This window comes from Pipistrellus hanaki, assembly GCF_964339955.1.
Source record: "Pipistrellus hanaki genome assembly, chromosome: 16".
NCBI lineage: Eukaryota > Metazoa > Chordata > Mammalia > Chiroptera > Vespertilionidae > Pipistrellus > Pipistrellus hanaki.
This window is the reverse complement of record NC_140518.1, coordinates 47,275,455-47,288,288: the sequence shown is the minus strand read 5'-3', so window position 1 is coordinate 47,288,288 and position 12,834 is coordinate 47,275,455. Positions and strand designations below refer to the sequence as shown.

At 48.2% G+C, this 12,834-nt stretch overlaps 2 protein-coding genes across 2 annotated transcripts in view; both read right to left on the bottom strand.

Moving 5' to 3' along the window:
• SHMT1 (serine hydroxymethyltransferase 1) overlaps positions 1-12,834 on the bottom strand; it is a 1,020,383-nt gene that overhangs the window by 189,306 nt on the left and 818,243 nt on the right. The window lies entirely within an intron of this gene.
• COPS3 (COP9 signalosome subunit 3) overlaps positions 10,255-12,834 on the bottom strand; it is a 31,140-nt gene continuing 28,560 nt past the window's right edge. Inside the window, exons 10-12 of the mRNA XM_084861561.1 lie at positions 12,073-12,186; positions 10,865-10,945; positions 10,255-10,545 (exon numbers count right to left, since the gene is read on the bottom strand). Of these exons, the coding sequence (XP_084717687.1) occupies positions 10,492-10,545; positions 10,865-10,945; positions 12,073-12,186 (249 nt within the window). The 3' untranslated portion in view covers positions 10,255-10,491. The remainder of the gene's footprint in view (positions 10,546-10,864; positions 10,946-12,072; positions 12,187-12,834) is intronic.

Sequence of the window (12,834 nt, the reverse complement as noted above, 5' to 3'; positions counted from 1 at the left end):
CCACTGAGGCTGCTCCTCCCACTAAGGCTGCTCCTCCCGCTGAGGCTGCTCCTCCAGGTGAGGCTGCTCCTCCAGGTGAGGCGGCTCCTCCCGCTGAGGCTGCTCCTTCAGGTGAGGCGGCTCCTCCCACTGAGGCTGCTCCTCCCGCTGAGGCTGCTCCTCCAGGTGAGGCTGCTCCTCCCACTGAGGCTGCTCCCGGTGTGCAGGGCTCCCGCCTGGCCTATTCTGGTTACACTGTGGAGCCCCCCCCCCCTTTTTTTTTTTTTAATATATTTTATTGATTTTTTACAGAGAGGAAAAGAAGAGGGATAGAGAGCTAGAAACATCAATGAGAGAAACATCGACCAGCTGCCTCCTGCACGCCCCCCACTGGGGATGTGCCCATAACCCAGGTACATGCCCTTGACCGGAATCGAACCTGGGAACTTTCAGTCCGCAGACTGAAGCTCTTGGCTTTGGAAGCCCCCCCACCCCCTCCTTTTTTTTTTTACAGAGAGGAAGGGAGAGGGATAGAGAGTCAGAAACATCGATGAGAGAGAATCATCGATCAGCTGCCTCTTGCACAGCCCCCACTGGGGATGTGCCCGCAACCAAGGCACATGCCCTTGACCGGAATCGAACCCGGGACCCCTCAGTCTGCAGACTGACGCTCTATCCATTGAGCCAAACCGGTTTCGGCTGTGGAGCCCTTTTGAAGTCACCGAAACAGCATCTTTGCCTTTGGCCCCTCCAGCACAGCGGGCTGGACCACAGCCCTCACTCGAGCTTGCGTTTTACGGAGCCTTTATCCTGACAGTGGCTGTGCCTCTGGGACGCACGGCTTCCTGCCCTGGACGGTGGTACAGGTGGCCCGCCTGGCCAGGCTTGTTGGCTGCCATATGTCCCTGCCGAGTCAGCTGCTACTCAGGCCAGGATCTTCGAACGTGACTCCTGGAAATGGAAGGTAGTCTGCTCACAAGCCTGCTGTGCAGCAGCCAGACCGCCAGGCCCACGAGATGTGTCGCCCGTGGATGCTCAGGAGAACGCCGAGAAGCAGCAGTCCGCCAGGAAACAAGGCTGGGACCCGACCCTCGCCGGGCTGGCAAGAAGAGGAGGCTCTGGTTTGGACCAATAATGACCACTCCTACCAGGAACTCTAGAACGTGCCCTCTCCACTCCTTTCAGCATTCAGCATGGGTCCGCTGACAGCATTCAGGAGGGAACAGGGTGGGGAGGCACTGAGGCAGCAGGAGGTGCCGGCCATCCGCCCCAGGTCCGCATGCTCATCAGACTCCGGGTGGGCCGCTGGAGGGTGGCCTGTGGCTTCGCGTGTGGATGTCAGTGTTTGGCCCTGACGTGTGTCTGCCCCTGCGCAGGCTTTCCCTGTGGACAGGCTGACGCCCTGCAGGGCACAGGTCCTGCCAGAGGCTCTTCCTGCCGGAGCTCAGACTCCGAGCCCGGAGCCCACGCCCGGTAGGGGCACCGTCTGTGCTGCGGGGCCGGCCCGCCACACTCGCCTGCTCAGCACCCTGAGCCTTCAGGTTCAGTTAACGTTCTAATGGCATCAAGACTCAGCTGCCAAATTTGTAGAAATTCTTCAGATACCTTGGCCAAAAGCATTGGCCATCAATTCTCTGAACACTCACCTTGTAAGATGACTGTAGGACACGCCTCGGTTTCGGCTCCGGTTTGCTTTGATCCACGTGTAATAAAAGAAGACATACTTCCATGTTGTAAGGCTTAATTGCTGTTATTAAAAATGATCATGGTTTGGGAGAACAATCTTGTCACAGTGCACTCCCAGGAAATAAAAAACTCAAAATCCACACTGCACACCTGCAGATTCTGTTCGCTAGAAGACACATCACAAAGACCCCTTGACCAAAAGGGGTTGGGGTGGGTATGGGAGGCACACAATTAATGTCTCTCTCACATCAATGTTCCTTTCTTTCCCTCCTTTTCTTTCTTTCTCTCCTTCCTTCCCTTCCCTTTCTTTCTTTCTTTTTTTAATAAGGTATTATATGTGGACATATCTTACCATTGGCACCCTCACTCCCCCCCCCCCCCGAGTTTTGCATCCATTGGTTATGTTTATATGCATGCATACAAGTCCTTCGGTTGATCTCTTATCTTCCACACCTCTCCCTAACCTTCCCGCTGTAATTTGACAGTCTGTTTGATGCTTTACTGTCTCTATCTTTTTGTTCATCAAGTTATAATGTTCTTTATTATCCATAAATGAGTGAGGTCATGTGGTGTTTCTCTTTCATTGACTGACTTATTTCACTCAGCATGATGTTCTCCAATTCCATCCAGGTTGCTGCAAATGATAGGAATTCCTTCTTTTTTATGGCAGCATAGTATTCCATTGTATAGATGTACCATAGTTTTCTGATCCCGTTATCTGCTGATGGGCACCTAGGCTGTTTCCAAATCTTAGCTAAGGTGAATTGTGCTGCTATGAACATAGGGGTGCATATATCCTTTCTGATGGGTGTTTCTAAATTCTTGGGATATATTCCTAGGAGTGGGATTATTGGGTCAAATGGGAGTTCCATTTTCAGTTTTTTGAGGAAACTCCAGACTATTCTTCATAGCGACTGCAACAGTCTGCATTCCCACCAGCAGTGCACGAGGGCTCCTCTGTTGAGTACCTGCCACAGAGCTTCAGCAACGAACGCGGCGAGCGGGCCTGGGCACCTCTTGTCTTACTACCGAGTCTCAGCGCGTGGCTTCTCCTCCTCGAAGGAGCACGCCCTGTCACGTTTCCTCGGCTGCTGCAGAAGGCCCCTTTCTGGACACTGAATCTGTCATCTCGCTGATATAATGTCCTCATTTCACCAGTTTGAGCTCCTAAGTCCCTCACGCACATGCGTTTATGTTCTCATTCTGTTTTGAATTCTTCTTGTCATTAAGTCTGCACCTGTTGTCTGTCAACCCTGGGCCCAAGCTGCTCCCGATCTAGGTGCTTCCCCTCTGATGTGAGACATGACACCCCAAAGAGGGCCTTCCTGACATCGAGGGAGAACGGCTGCGGAGGCTGGTCAGCGATGCTTCCGGAGAAAGCGCTCCATCGGTACGGGAGGCAGGCAAAAACTGAAACGCAGGAGCTGGGGCTCAGGGTCCTGCTCGCGCCTACAGGGGAGGAGCGCCCGGAGCGCCAGGCCCCGGACAGCGGTTCTCACCTTTCACACAGCTCCTCAGGTGGGGCCCACCATAACGTCATTTTCGTTGCTACTTCTTAACTGTAATTTTGCTGCTGTTATGAATCGTAATGTAAATACCTGATATGCAGGATGTTTTAGGCGAACCCAAAGGGGTCGCGGCCCGCAGGTTGAGAAGCCCTGCCCTAGAGGATGGCTTGTTCCTGACGAAGCTCAGGGGTCCTCCCCGCGCCTGCCTCGCCCCTTTCCCTCCTCAGCAGCCTCCCTCTCCGCAGGCGGGCCCGTGTGCACGCACTGGGTTACAACCCTCTTTTTCCCGAAGAGACACTTCTTTGGAGGTGAAAGCCTAACAAATATTGGTTCCCAGTAGACGGGAACAGGCGCTCCAGCTCCACTGAGCACGCCCCGGGCTCCGTGGGGAAGAGGAGCCCACATCTCTGGCGGAGAGCGGTGGGGGCTGTGCTGAGTGAGCGCTGCGCACAGACTTCCCTGCTGACAGCACAGCAGCTTGGAAAGCCCGGAAAACACACGGGGAAGAGCTGAATTGCCGGGTTTCCTGGCAAAATGAGGGGCAGCTTTCTCACAGACCCAAGTGCCCACAGAGCCCTTCCTGGCACACCATCCTCCAGGCTAACTGCTCCCCAGCCCTGGGACCCCCCTCCACCCAACGGGCTGGCCCACCCAGGTAGCTCCCAGTGGCTTTTCCATGCAAGTGTCCGCCTTCTCTCTTATCGCACTTCCCTACTATTTCCCAAAGGTCCGCAAGCTCTGAACAAGCACAGGGCCTTGGCATGCACAGGACCTCTTGCTAAGGGGCCCAAGCCTGGCACGAGGGCTGTCAGCCTCAGTTCACAGCCCCTGGCCCCACAGGACACCTACTGCGGAAGGCCACCCTACCCAGATGGGGAGATGTGGCAGCTCTACCTCACACACAGAAACAAACACAGGGAGACAGCCAAAATGAGGAGACAAAAACAAACAAAAAAATCTTGTTTCAAATGAAAACAGAACATAACTCCCGAAAAAGAACAACAACAAAAAATGGAGACAATCTACCACATGCAGAGTTCAAAACACTCAATGAGCTCAGTGAGAATTTTAAGAGATAGAAAAAAAATATTTTAAGGAGATAGAAACCAAAAAACCCAGCAGAAATAAAGAACCAGTCAGAAATAAATACAATAAGTGAAATGAAGAATAACTTGGACTCAACAGTGGATTAGATGAAGCAGAGGATTGAATGAACAAATATTATATAATAAAACCCTAATATGGAAGGAAAGAGGAGAAACCAAGATAGCGGCATAGGTAAACACCTAACTGCAGCCTCACACAACAATATCAAAAAATACAACTAAAATACTAAATGGACATTATCCAGAACTACAGGAAAGTTGACTGACTGGAAATTCTACAACTAGAAGGAAAGAGAAAACCAGAAGGAAAATCAGAGGAGCTGTAAAAGCCTAAGGTACGGAGACACTGTGTGCACGTGGGGAGAGGACGGAGCTGGAGAGGAGGGGGAGGCTGAGTGCCTGGCTGGCGCTCCCTAGCGGGAAGGAGATAAAAGCTCTGGACTGTGCTGAGCCCCAATTCCAACTGCACTGACTCCCAGTTCTAGGACAGACCCTGGGGACTCAGGCTCATAAGGAGGGAATCTGGGCTGTAAGGCAGAAACTCAGGGGAGCAGCGAAAGGCAGAGCCCCGGAGGTGCGCATGTTGTGTGCAGAGGACAGACTGTTGACTGTGCCGCTAGATGGCCCTAGCGGGAAGGAGACAAAAGCTCTGGACTACACTGAATCCCACTTCCAACCCCACTTCCAACTGCACTGAACTCCAGTTCCGGGCTCATTGGGGGAGAGACTAGACTGTCTGGTAGTGGGCAAAACTCGAGGGCACCTTTCTCTCAGAGGTACTTGCAGTGAGTCCAAAGCAGTGAGTACCAAAGGACACTGAGGAACACTGAGATTCAGGAACCTCTTAGGGCGGAGCTGACAGAAAGCCAAGGCTGTAGGCTCTACCCTGAAACTCCGCCCAATCCAAGCTGAACACAGAGGCTTTTGCAATTTTCTAAGTCTAGTCGAATAAGGCTGTCTCCCGGCATAGACACAGCTGATCTTCACAGCCAATTGGCCTGGAGATCAGTTCCTCCCAGTGATACCAACAATCAAGATTTAACTACAATAAGGCTGTACACACAGTCCACAAAGGGGTGCACCAAGAGTGTCCACCTCAGGTAACTGGGAGACTGACCCACTGAACCATATAGGAAACCTTAGAACACAAAGCCACCCTACCAACTCAGGGAAGCTGCGAAAATGCTGAGACAAGGAAACAGATCACAAACGAAAGAAATGGAGGACAACAAGCGACTGGATATAGAGTTCAAAACCATGCTTATTAAGGTTTTTCTTTTTTTTTTTTATATATATTTTATTGATTTTGTACAGACAGGAAGGGAGAGAGATAGAGAGCTAGAAACATCGACGAGAGAGAGTCATCGATCAGCTGCCTCCTGCACACCCCCTACCGGGGATATGCCCGCAGCCAAGGTACATGCCCTTGATCGGAATTGAACCCGGTCCCTTCAGTCCCCAAGCCGACCCTCTATCCATTGAGCCAAACCGGTCTCGGCGGGTTTTTCAAGAATTTCCTAGAAAAGGCCGATAAAATAAACGAGACCTATGAGGATATGAAAAGGGATCAACTAGAAATAAAGAATACATTGTCTGAAATAAAAAATATTATACAGAGTCCTAAAAACAAATGGGAGATCGCAAGAATCAAGTCAAAGATTTGAAAAATAAAGAGCCAGAAGACACTCCTTCACAGAAGCAAGAAGACAAGAGAATCCAGCCGAAACTGGTTTGGCTCAGTGGGTAGAGCGTCGGTCTGTGGACTGAAAGGTCCCAGGTTCGATTCCGGTCAAGGGCATGTACCTCGGTTGCGGGCACATCCCCAGTAGGGGGTGTGCAAGAGGCAGCTGGTCGATGATTCTCTCTCATCGATGTTCCTAACTTTCTATCCCTCTCTCTTCCTCTCTGTAAAAAAATCAATAAAACATATTTAAAAAAAAAAAAAAAAAAAAAAAAGACAAGAGAATCCAGAAAAGTGAAGATAATGTAAGATACCTCTGAGACAACTTCAAGCAAACTAATATCAGAATTATCTGGGTCCCAGAAGAAGAGAGAGAACAAGATACTGAAAACATACTGGGAGAAATAGTGACAGAAAACTTCCCCCACCTGGTGAAAGAATTAGACTTACAAGTCCAGGAAGCGCACAGGACCCCAAACAAAAGGAATCCAAGAGGACCACACCAAGACACATCATAATTAAAATTCCAAGAGCAAAAGACAAAGAGAGAATATTAAAAGCAGCAAGAGAAAAGCAGGTAGTTACCTATAAAGGAGCACCCATAGGATTGTCAGCTGATTTCTCAACAGAAACCATGCATGCCAGACGGGAATGGCAAGAAATATTCAATAGCAAGAACCTACAGCCAAAAATACTCTCTCCAACAAAGCTATCACTCAGAATCGAAGGCCAGATAGAGTTTCACAAAAAAAAAAAAAAAAAAAAAAAAAAAAAAAAATGCTAAAGGAGTTCATCACCACCAAACCAGAATTATATGAATTGCTGAAGGGGGTTCTTTAGGAAGAGGAAGAAAATAAAGATATAAACTATGAACAATAAATACGTAACTATCAACAAGTGAAACTAAAAACCAAGGGAATTAAAAAATCGATGAAGAATATTAACTGGTGAATATAATAGAATCAGAGGTATGGAAGGGGAGTGGACTGATGATTCTCTGGGAAAAGGAGAGTGGGGGGTGCAGGAAGAGACTGAACATAAACTGTGCACCTATGGATGAGGACAACGGGGGGTGGGGAAAGGGCAGAGGGTGGGGTGGGAACTTGGTGGAGGGGAGCAATGGAGAGGGAAAAAATGAGAAACATTTTATATGAACAATAAAGATTTATTTAACAAATAAAAAAAACCAAACCAAAACAAATAAATAAAATAAAACCCTAATATGTAAATTGAACCATGGAAAGACCAACCGCTATAATGCACACTGACCACCAGGGGCAGATGCTCAATGCCGAAGCTATCCCCTTGTGGTCAGTGCACTCCCACAGGGGGAGTGCTGCTCAGTCAGGAGCCAGGCTCATGGCTGGCGAGTGCAACAGTGGTGGTGGGAGGCTCCTGCCTCCCTGGCAGCACTAAGGATCCCTCAGGGGATGTCCGACTGCTGGCTTAGGGGGTCTTGTGGTCTGTTAACCGTTGTGCAATGAATGTTGTGCACTGGGCCTCTAGGTGGAATATAAGGTAAAAGAAAACATAGCAAAATAAAAAAGAATTTTAAAAATGAGGATAGTTTAAGGGGCCTCTGAAATAACATCAAGTGTACCAACATTCACATCATAGGATACCAGTAGGAGAGAGAAAGCAAGGGATTGAGAATCTGTTTGAAGGAATAAGAACTGACAACTTTCCTAACTTGATGAAAGGCATAGACATACAAGCCCAGGAGGTGCACAGAGTCCCAAACAAGATGAACCAAAAGACAATGTAATTAAAATGCCAAGGGTTAAAGACAAGGAGAGAATCTTAAAGTAGCAACAGAAAAGCAGTTAGTTACCCATATGATTAACTGCTGATTTCTCAACAGAAACTGCAAGCCAGAAGGGACTGGAAGAAATATTCAAAGGGATGAAAACCTACAATATACAGTATAACGAAGATAACTCTACCCAGCAAAGCTAGCGTTTAGAATTGACGTTAGTAAAGAGCTTCACAGACAAGAAAAAGCTAACTCAGATCACAACCACCAAACCAGGATTATAAGAAATGTTAAAGGGATTTCCTTTTTAAAAATATATATTTTTATTGATTTTAGAGAGGAGGGAGAAACATCAATGGTGAGAGAATCATTGGTTGGCTGCTTCCTGTATGCCCCCTACTGGGGACCAAGCACATAATTTGGGCATGTGCCCTTGACCTTTCATTTCACAGGCCAACACTCTACTGAGCCAAACTTGTTAGGGCTAAAGGGATTTCTTTAAGAGAAAAAAAGAACACAAGTATATATAATAAAAATGACAGTAAGCACATACTTTTACCAATTACTTTAATGTAAATGGTTTAAATGCCCCAAAGATGCAGGGTGGCTGAATGGATAAGGAAACAAGATCCATACATATTCAGCTTACAGAAGACCCACTCTACTCCACATCAAAAGACTAAAAGTTAAGAGATGGAAAGATATTTCATGCAAATAAAAACAAACGAAAAAGCTGACTAAGCAATACTGTATCAGACAAAATAGACTCTAAGACAAAAGCTGTAACAAGAGGTAAAGAAAGACCCAGATTCCACTTTTGAGTATTTAAAGAAACCTGAGACACTAACTTGGGAAGACATTTGCATCCCCTATGCCTACTGAAGCATTATTTAAAACTAGAGGCCCGGTGCACAAAATTCATGCATGCGGGTGGGAAGGGGGTGTTCCTCTGCCCAGCCTGCACCCTCTCCAACCTGGGATACCTCAAGGGATGTCTGCCTGCCCATTTAGGCCCGATCCGGGTAGGATTGGGTCTAAACGGGCAACTGGACATCCCTCTCACAATCCAGGACTGCTGCCTCCCAACTGCTTGCATTCTTGATTGCCCCTAACCGCTTCTGCCTGCCAGCCTGATCACCCTCTATCCATTCCCCTGCCAGCCTGATTGCCTCTAACTGCCCTCCCCTGCAGGCCTGGTTTTCCCCAACTGTTCTCCCCTGCAGGCCTGGTTCCCCTACAACTGCCCTTCCCTGCAGGCCTGATCACTCCCAACTGCCCTCCTCTGCTGGCCTGTTCACCCCTAACTGTCCTCCCCTACAGGCTTGATCGCCCCCAACTGCCCTCCCCTGCTGGCCATCTGTGTCCACATGGGGGCAGCCATCTTGTGTGTTGGAGTGGTGGTTAATTTGCATATTAGTTTTAATAGATAGGATAGCTGAGATATGGAAGCAGCCTAAGTGTCAGCTGATGGATGACTGGAATACTTACTACTCAGCTATAAAAACCACCTTGCCATCTGCAACATGGATGGACCCAGAGGGTATTACACTAGTGAAGAAGGTCAGAGAATCCAGAATGGTGGTGAAGGAGGCAGAAGCTACACTCACCTCCTCTCAAGACCCAACTGGAATTGCAGATGTACATAAGGAGGTACACCTGAAGCCTATATAATTTTATTAACCATTGTAACTCCAATACATGAACAAACAAAGCAAACAGTGATGGATAGAGAACATCCTGATGGCTGTCCGATGGGAGGACGGCGAAAAGGGGGAGGGGTTAAGAGGTATGAGCAGTCACTGCGACGTAAGGGACAGGACTCAGTGAGCTGGAGGACAGGAGTGCAGAGAAGGGTCAAGCCCAGCCTCCACCTCGTCATGTTTTCTGGGACACAGCAGCGCTGGCCCACACAGTTATCACAGGGACCACGAGACCCCCTCAGCCTCTCTATAATGAGCACTTTTTACGGACTCATGAGGTTCCAATTTCTTTTTGTAAATAATGAAAAGAAGTAGCTGACTACATAAGTTGATACATTTAAAAAAGTGGATGTTGCTAGTGAGAAACTTTTTTTAAGGATAAAATTCTAGATTAATCTGATCCCCCTTTTTAAAGGCTCCACCCCATTCCCTGCTAGCTCAACGAAGCTCTCCGGAGGAGCGGCCTGAACCATGAGGACGCAGCTGCCAGCGTGGCTGGAAAGGCTCCGTGGAAGAGGGCAGGCCTGGCACTGCGCAGGAAAAGCCACTCCCGGGAGCGTGGCAGCACACACCAGAAGCCAAAGCACGCCACAGCATCTCTGACTCACAAGCCACACTCTTCCAGAAATGCATGTTCATTTTAGTTATAAAACACCAGCTTCTGTCTTATGGCCTCTCATGGCCTTTTTTTTTTTTTTTTTTTTTTTTTAAAAAGCAATTGGTATCTATCAACTTTAGATCAAAATCTTCCAAAAGTTTCTAAAATAGTTTCTGTTCAAAATGAATGTTTTCAAAAACTTTTCAGATGAAAAGTGATACAAAAGACACATCAATGTTCAAATAATTTAAAACAAAAGGGTAGATTTAATGCAATGACAACATTAATCTGAGGATAAATAAATCCACAACAGACTTGAAAGTTTGATTTTTCCCCTTTGCAGAGAATGGTTTTCTGAAAGCACATAGGGCTGAACAAGTCAAACAAAATGTAATTTCTTGATGTCCCTGCTGCCCTTCTAATATCTGCTACTGGCCACGGTGATAGCTCTTCTTGTTTACATCAGGACGGCCATCTGCTTCAAGAATAACTGGATGGCTTGTTTCCAGAATCATCTTCCTGGGACCCCATGCTCTGTGAGGGAGAGGGAAGCAGTGCATTCGCGCTGGCCCTTGTCAGGTTTCCCAGCAGCCCCACCAAGCACCCGTGGCCTCTGGAGGACGGCCCCTGTCTCTGTGCACGGGGAGGAGTCCAGCCCAGGGACCACCCCCTGCCTCCCCTAAGCAGTCTGGTGTGAAAATGCCTCCACAGTCTCTGTGAACTGGGATGGAGGTTTTCGAGAACTCCCAGCAGCTAAACATTTAGCCTGAAACTGAGCTCACAGTCCCCATGTGGGAACAACCCTCTTCTCCATCCCCCCTTCTAGTTAACGAGGGGAGCCCTCCTCAATTACCTTCTGCACAAATTGGGGGTTCACTGTGATCTCCTGGTCCATCGCCTTCAGCCGCTCATCCAGCTCGATGCACTTCAGCATCTGTGGTGGGCAGGGTAAGGTGGTTAGGGTTCAGGTGTAGGTCGATTTGAACCTAGACCCGAGGTCGGCAAACTGCGGCTCGCGAGCCACATGGGGCTCTTTGGCCCCTTGAGTGTGGCTCTTCCACAAAATACCACGGCCTGGGCGAGTCTATTTTGAAGAAGTGGCGTTAGAAGTTTAAGTTTAAAAAATTTGGCTCTCAAAAGACATTTCAATCGTTGTACTGTTGATATTTGGCTCTGTTGACTGATGAGTCTGCCAACCACCGATCTAGACTATTCAAATACAAGTGCCACAGGTTCCCCATCCGTTGACCTGGAACCACTGAGCTTTGGAGTCAGTGTTTCTGAGTTCAGAAAGTTAATCCAGTCCCAGGAGTAGGAACTAGGGAAGCACCCCCTAACCAAACACACTGTCATTTCAGCAAACCCTAAAAACATTCACACTAAGTTGAATAAATAAAGACTATAAACCATATCAGGTGACATTTGCCATCAAATGATTTACCAAAAAACAAGCAGTGCATAGTGCCCTTCCCCAGGTCCTTATCTGCAATTCAAAATTGGAAAAACCCTGAAAACTAGAAGTTTGCCTTTTACGCTTTTGACATGTAAGGCTTTGTTCAATTCATTGCCTTAATCTGAGGTGAGGAGCACAGACCACCCACACAGTCCCGACTGGTCTGCAGAACCCGCCGCACGGGAGCGGCGCGAGCCGAGGCGCAGGGGCGGCCGCCCTGTGGGCCCCCCCGCCCCACTCCTGTACAGATGTTCTCTGACCCGACCTGGAACGCAGACACATGTGGCCACAGCAACGAGACTCCAACTAGTGCCAGCTGCATGTGGATAAAATCATACCAATTGTAAGAGCCTTCAGATGCCTGAGGAGTCCGAGAGGCTGTGGGGAGCTCCCTGGGCCTCTAACCCACCACTCACTCAGAACCAGTGGCCCCGAAGGGTCACAGCAGCCCCTTTGTAATTAATTACCTTCCGAGGAACTAACGTGCTCCTAGGGCTCGCTTGGAACTCCCTGCATTTACACTACCCTTCTCCTGGAGCACAGGACAGCGTGTCAAACACAACGTCTCAAACACCAACCCAACACCAAAACCGGATGCTCATGCTCACCTCCTGGTCGATGTTATGAAGCATGGCTGGGTTATTATATTTTTCAGGGTTATCATGGAAACTGACCATACCATCCTTCTGATTAATACTTGCAAAAATTTCACCATCTTCTATCTATAAAAAACAATCAGGGAAGAAGTTTAGACCTGAACACCATGGGAATTTATAGTGATTCAATATAACCAGGGCAAAGCACAGAAAGCAATATGTAATAAAGAACATAGACCTTGTTCTTTATACTATATAATAAAAGGCTAATATGCAAATTGACCAAACAGCAGAATGGTCGGTTCTAGGATGTGCACTGACCACTAGGGGGCAGATGCTCAACACAGGAGCTGTCCCCTGGTGGTCAGTGCACTTCCACAGGGGGAGCGCCGCCCAGCCAGTCAGTGGTGGTGGGAGCCTCTCCAGCCTCTGCGGCAGCGCTAAGGATGTCTGACTAATGGCCTAGGCCCGCTCCCCAGGAGGAACAGACCTAAGCCGTCAGTCAGACATTCCCCGAGGGCTCCCTGACTGCAAAAGGGCACAGGTCAAGCTGGGGGACACCCCTCCCCACCTGGAGTGCACGAATTTCGTACACCGGACCTCTAGTAAATACATAAATGTATATGTGTATTTTAAGCACAACTGTATTTTCAACAAGTTTTTATTGAATTCTGAGAATGTTCTAGGCACCACCAGGGGGTGCAAAACTAACACAATCATAAAAGCCCATGCCCTTACATTGTTTCATTTGTATTTTATTTTACATGTGAGTTA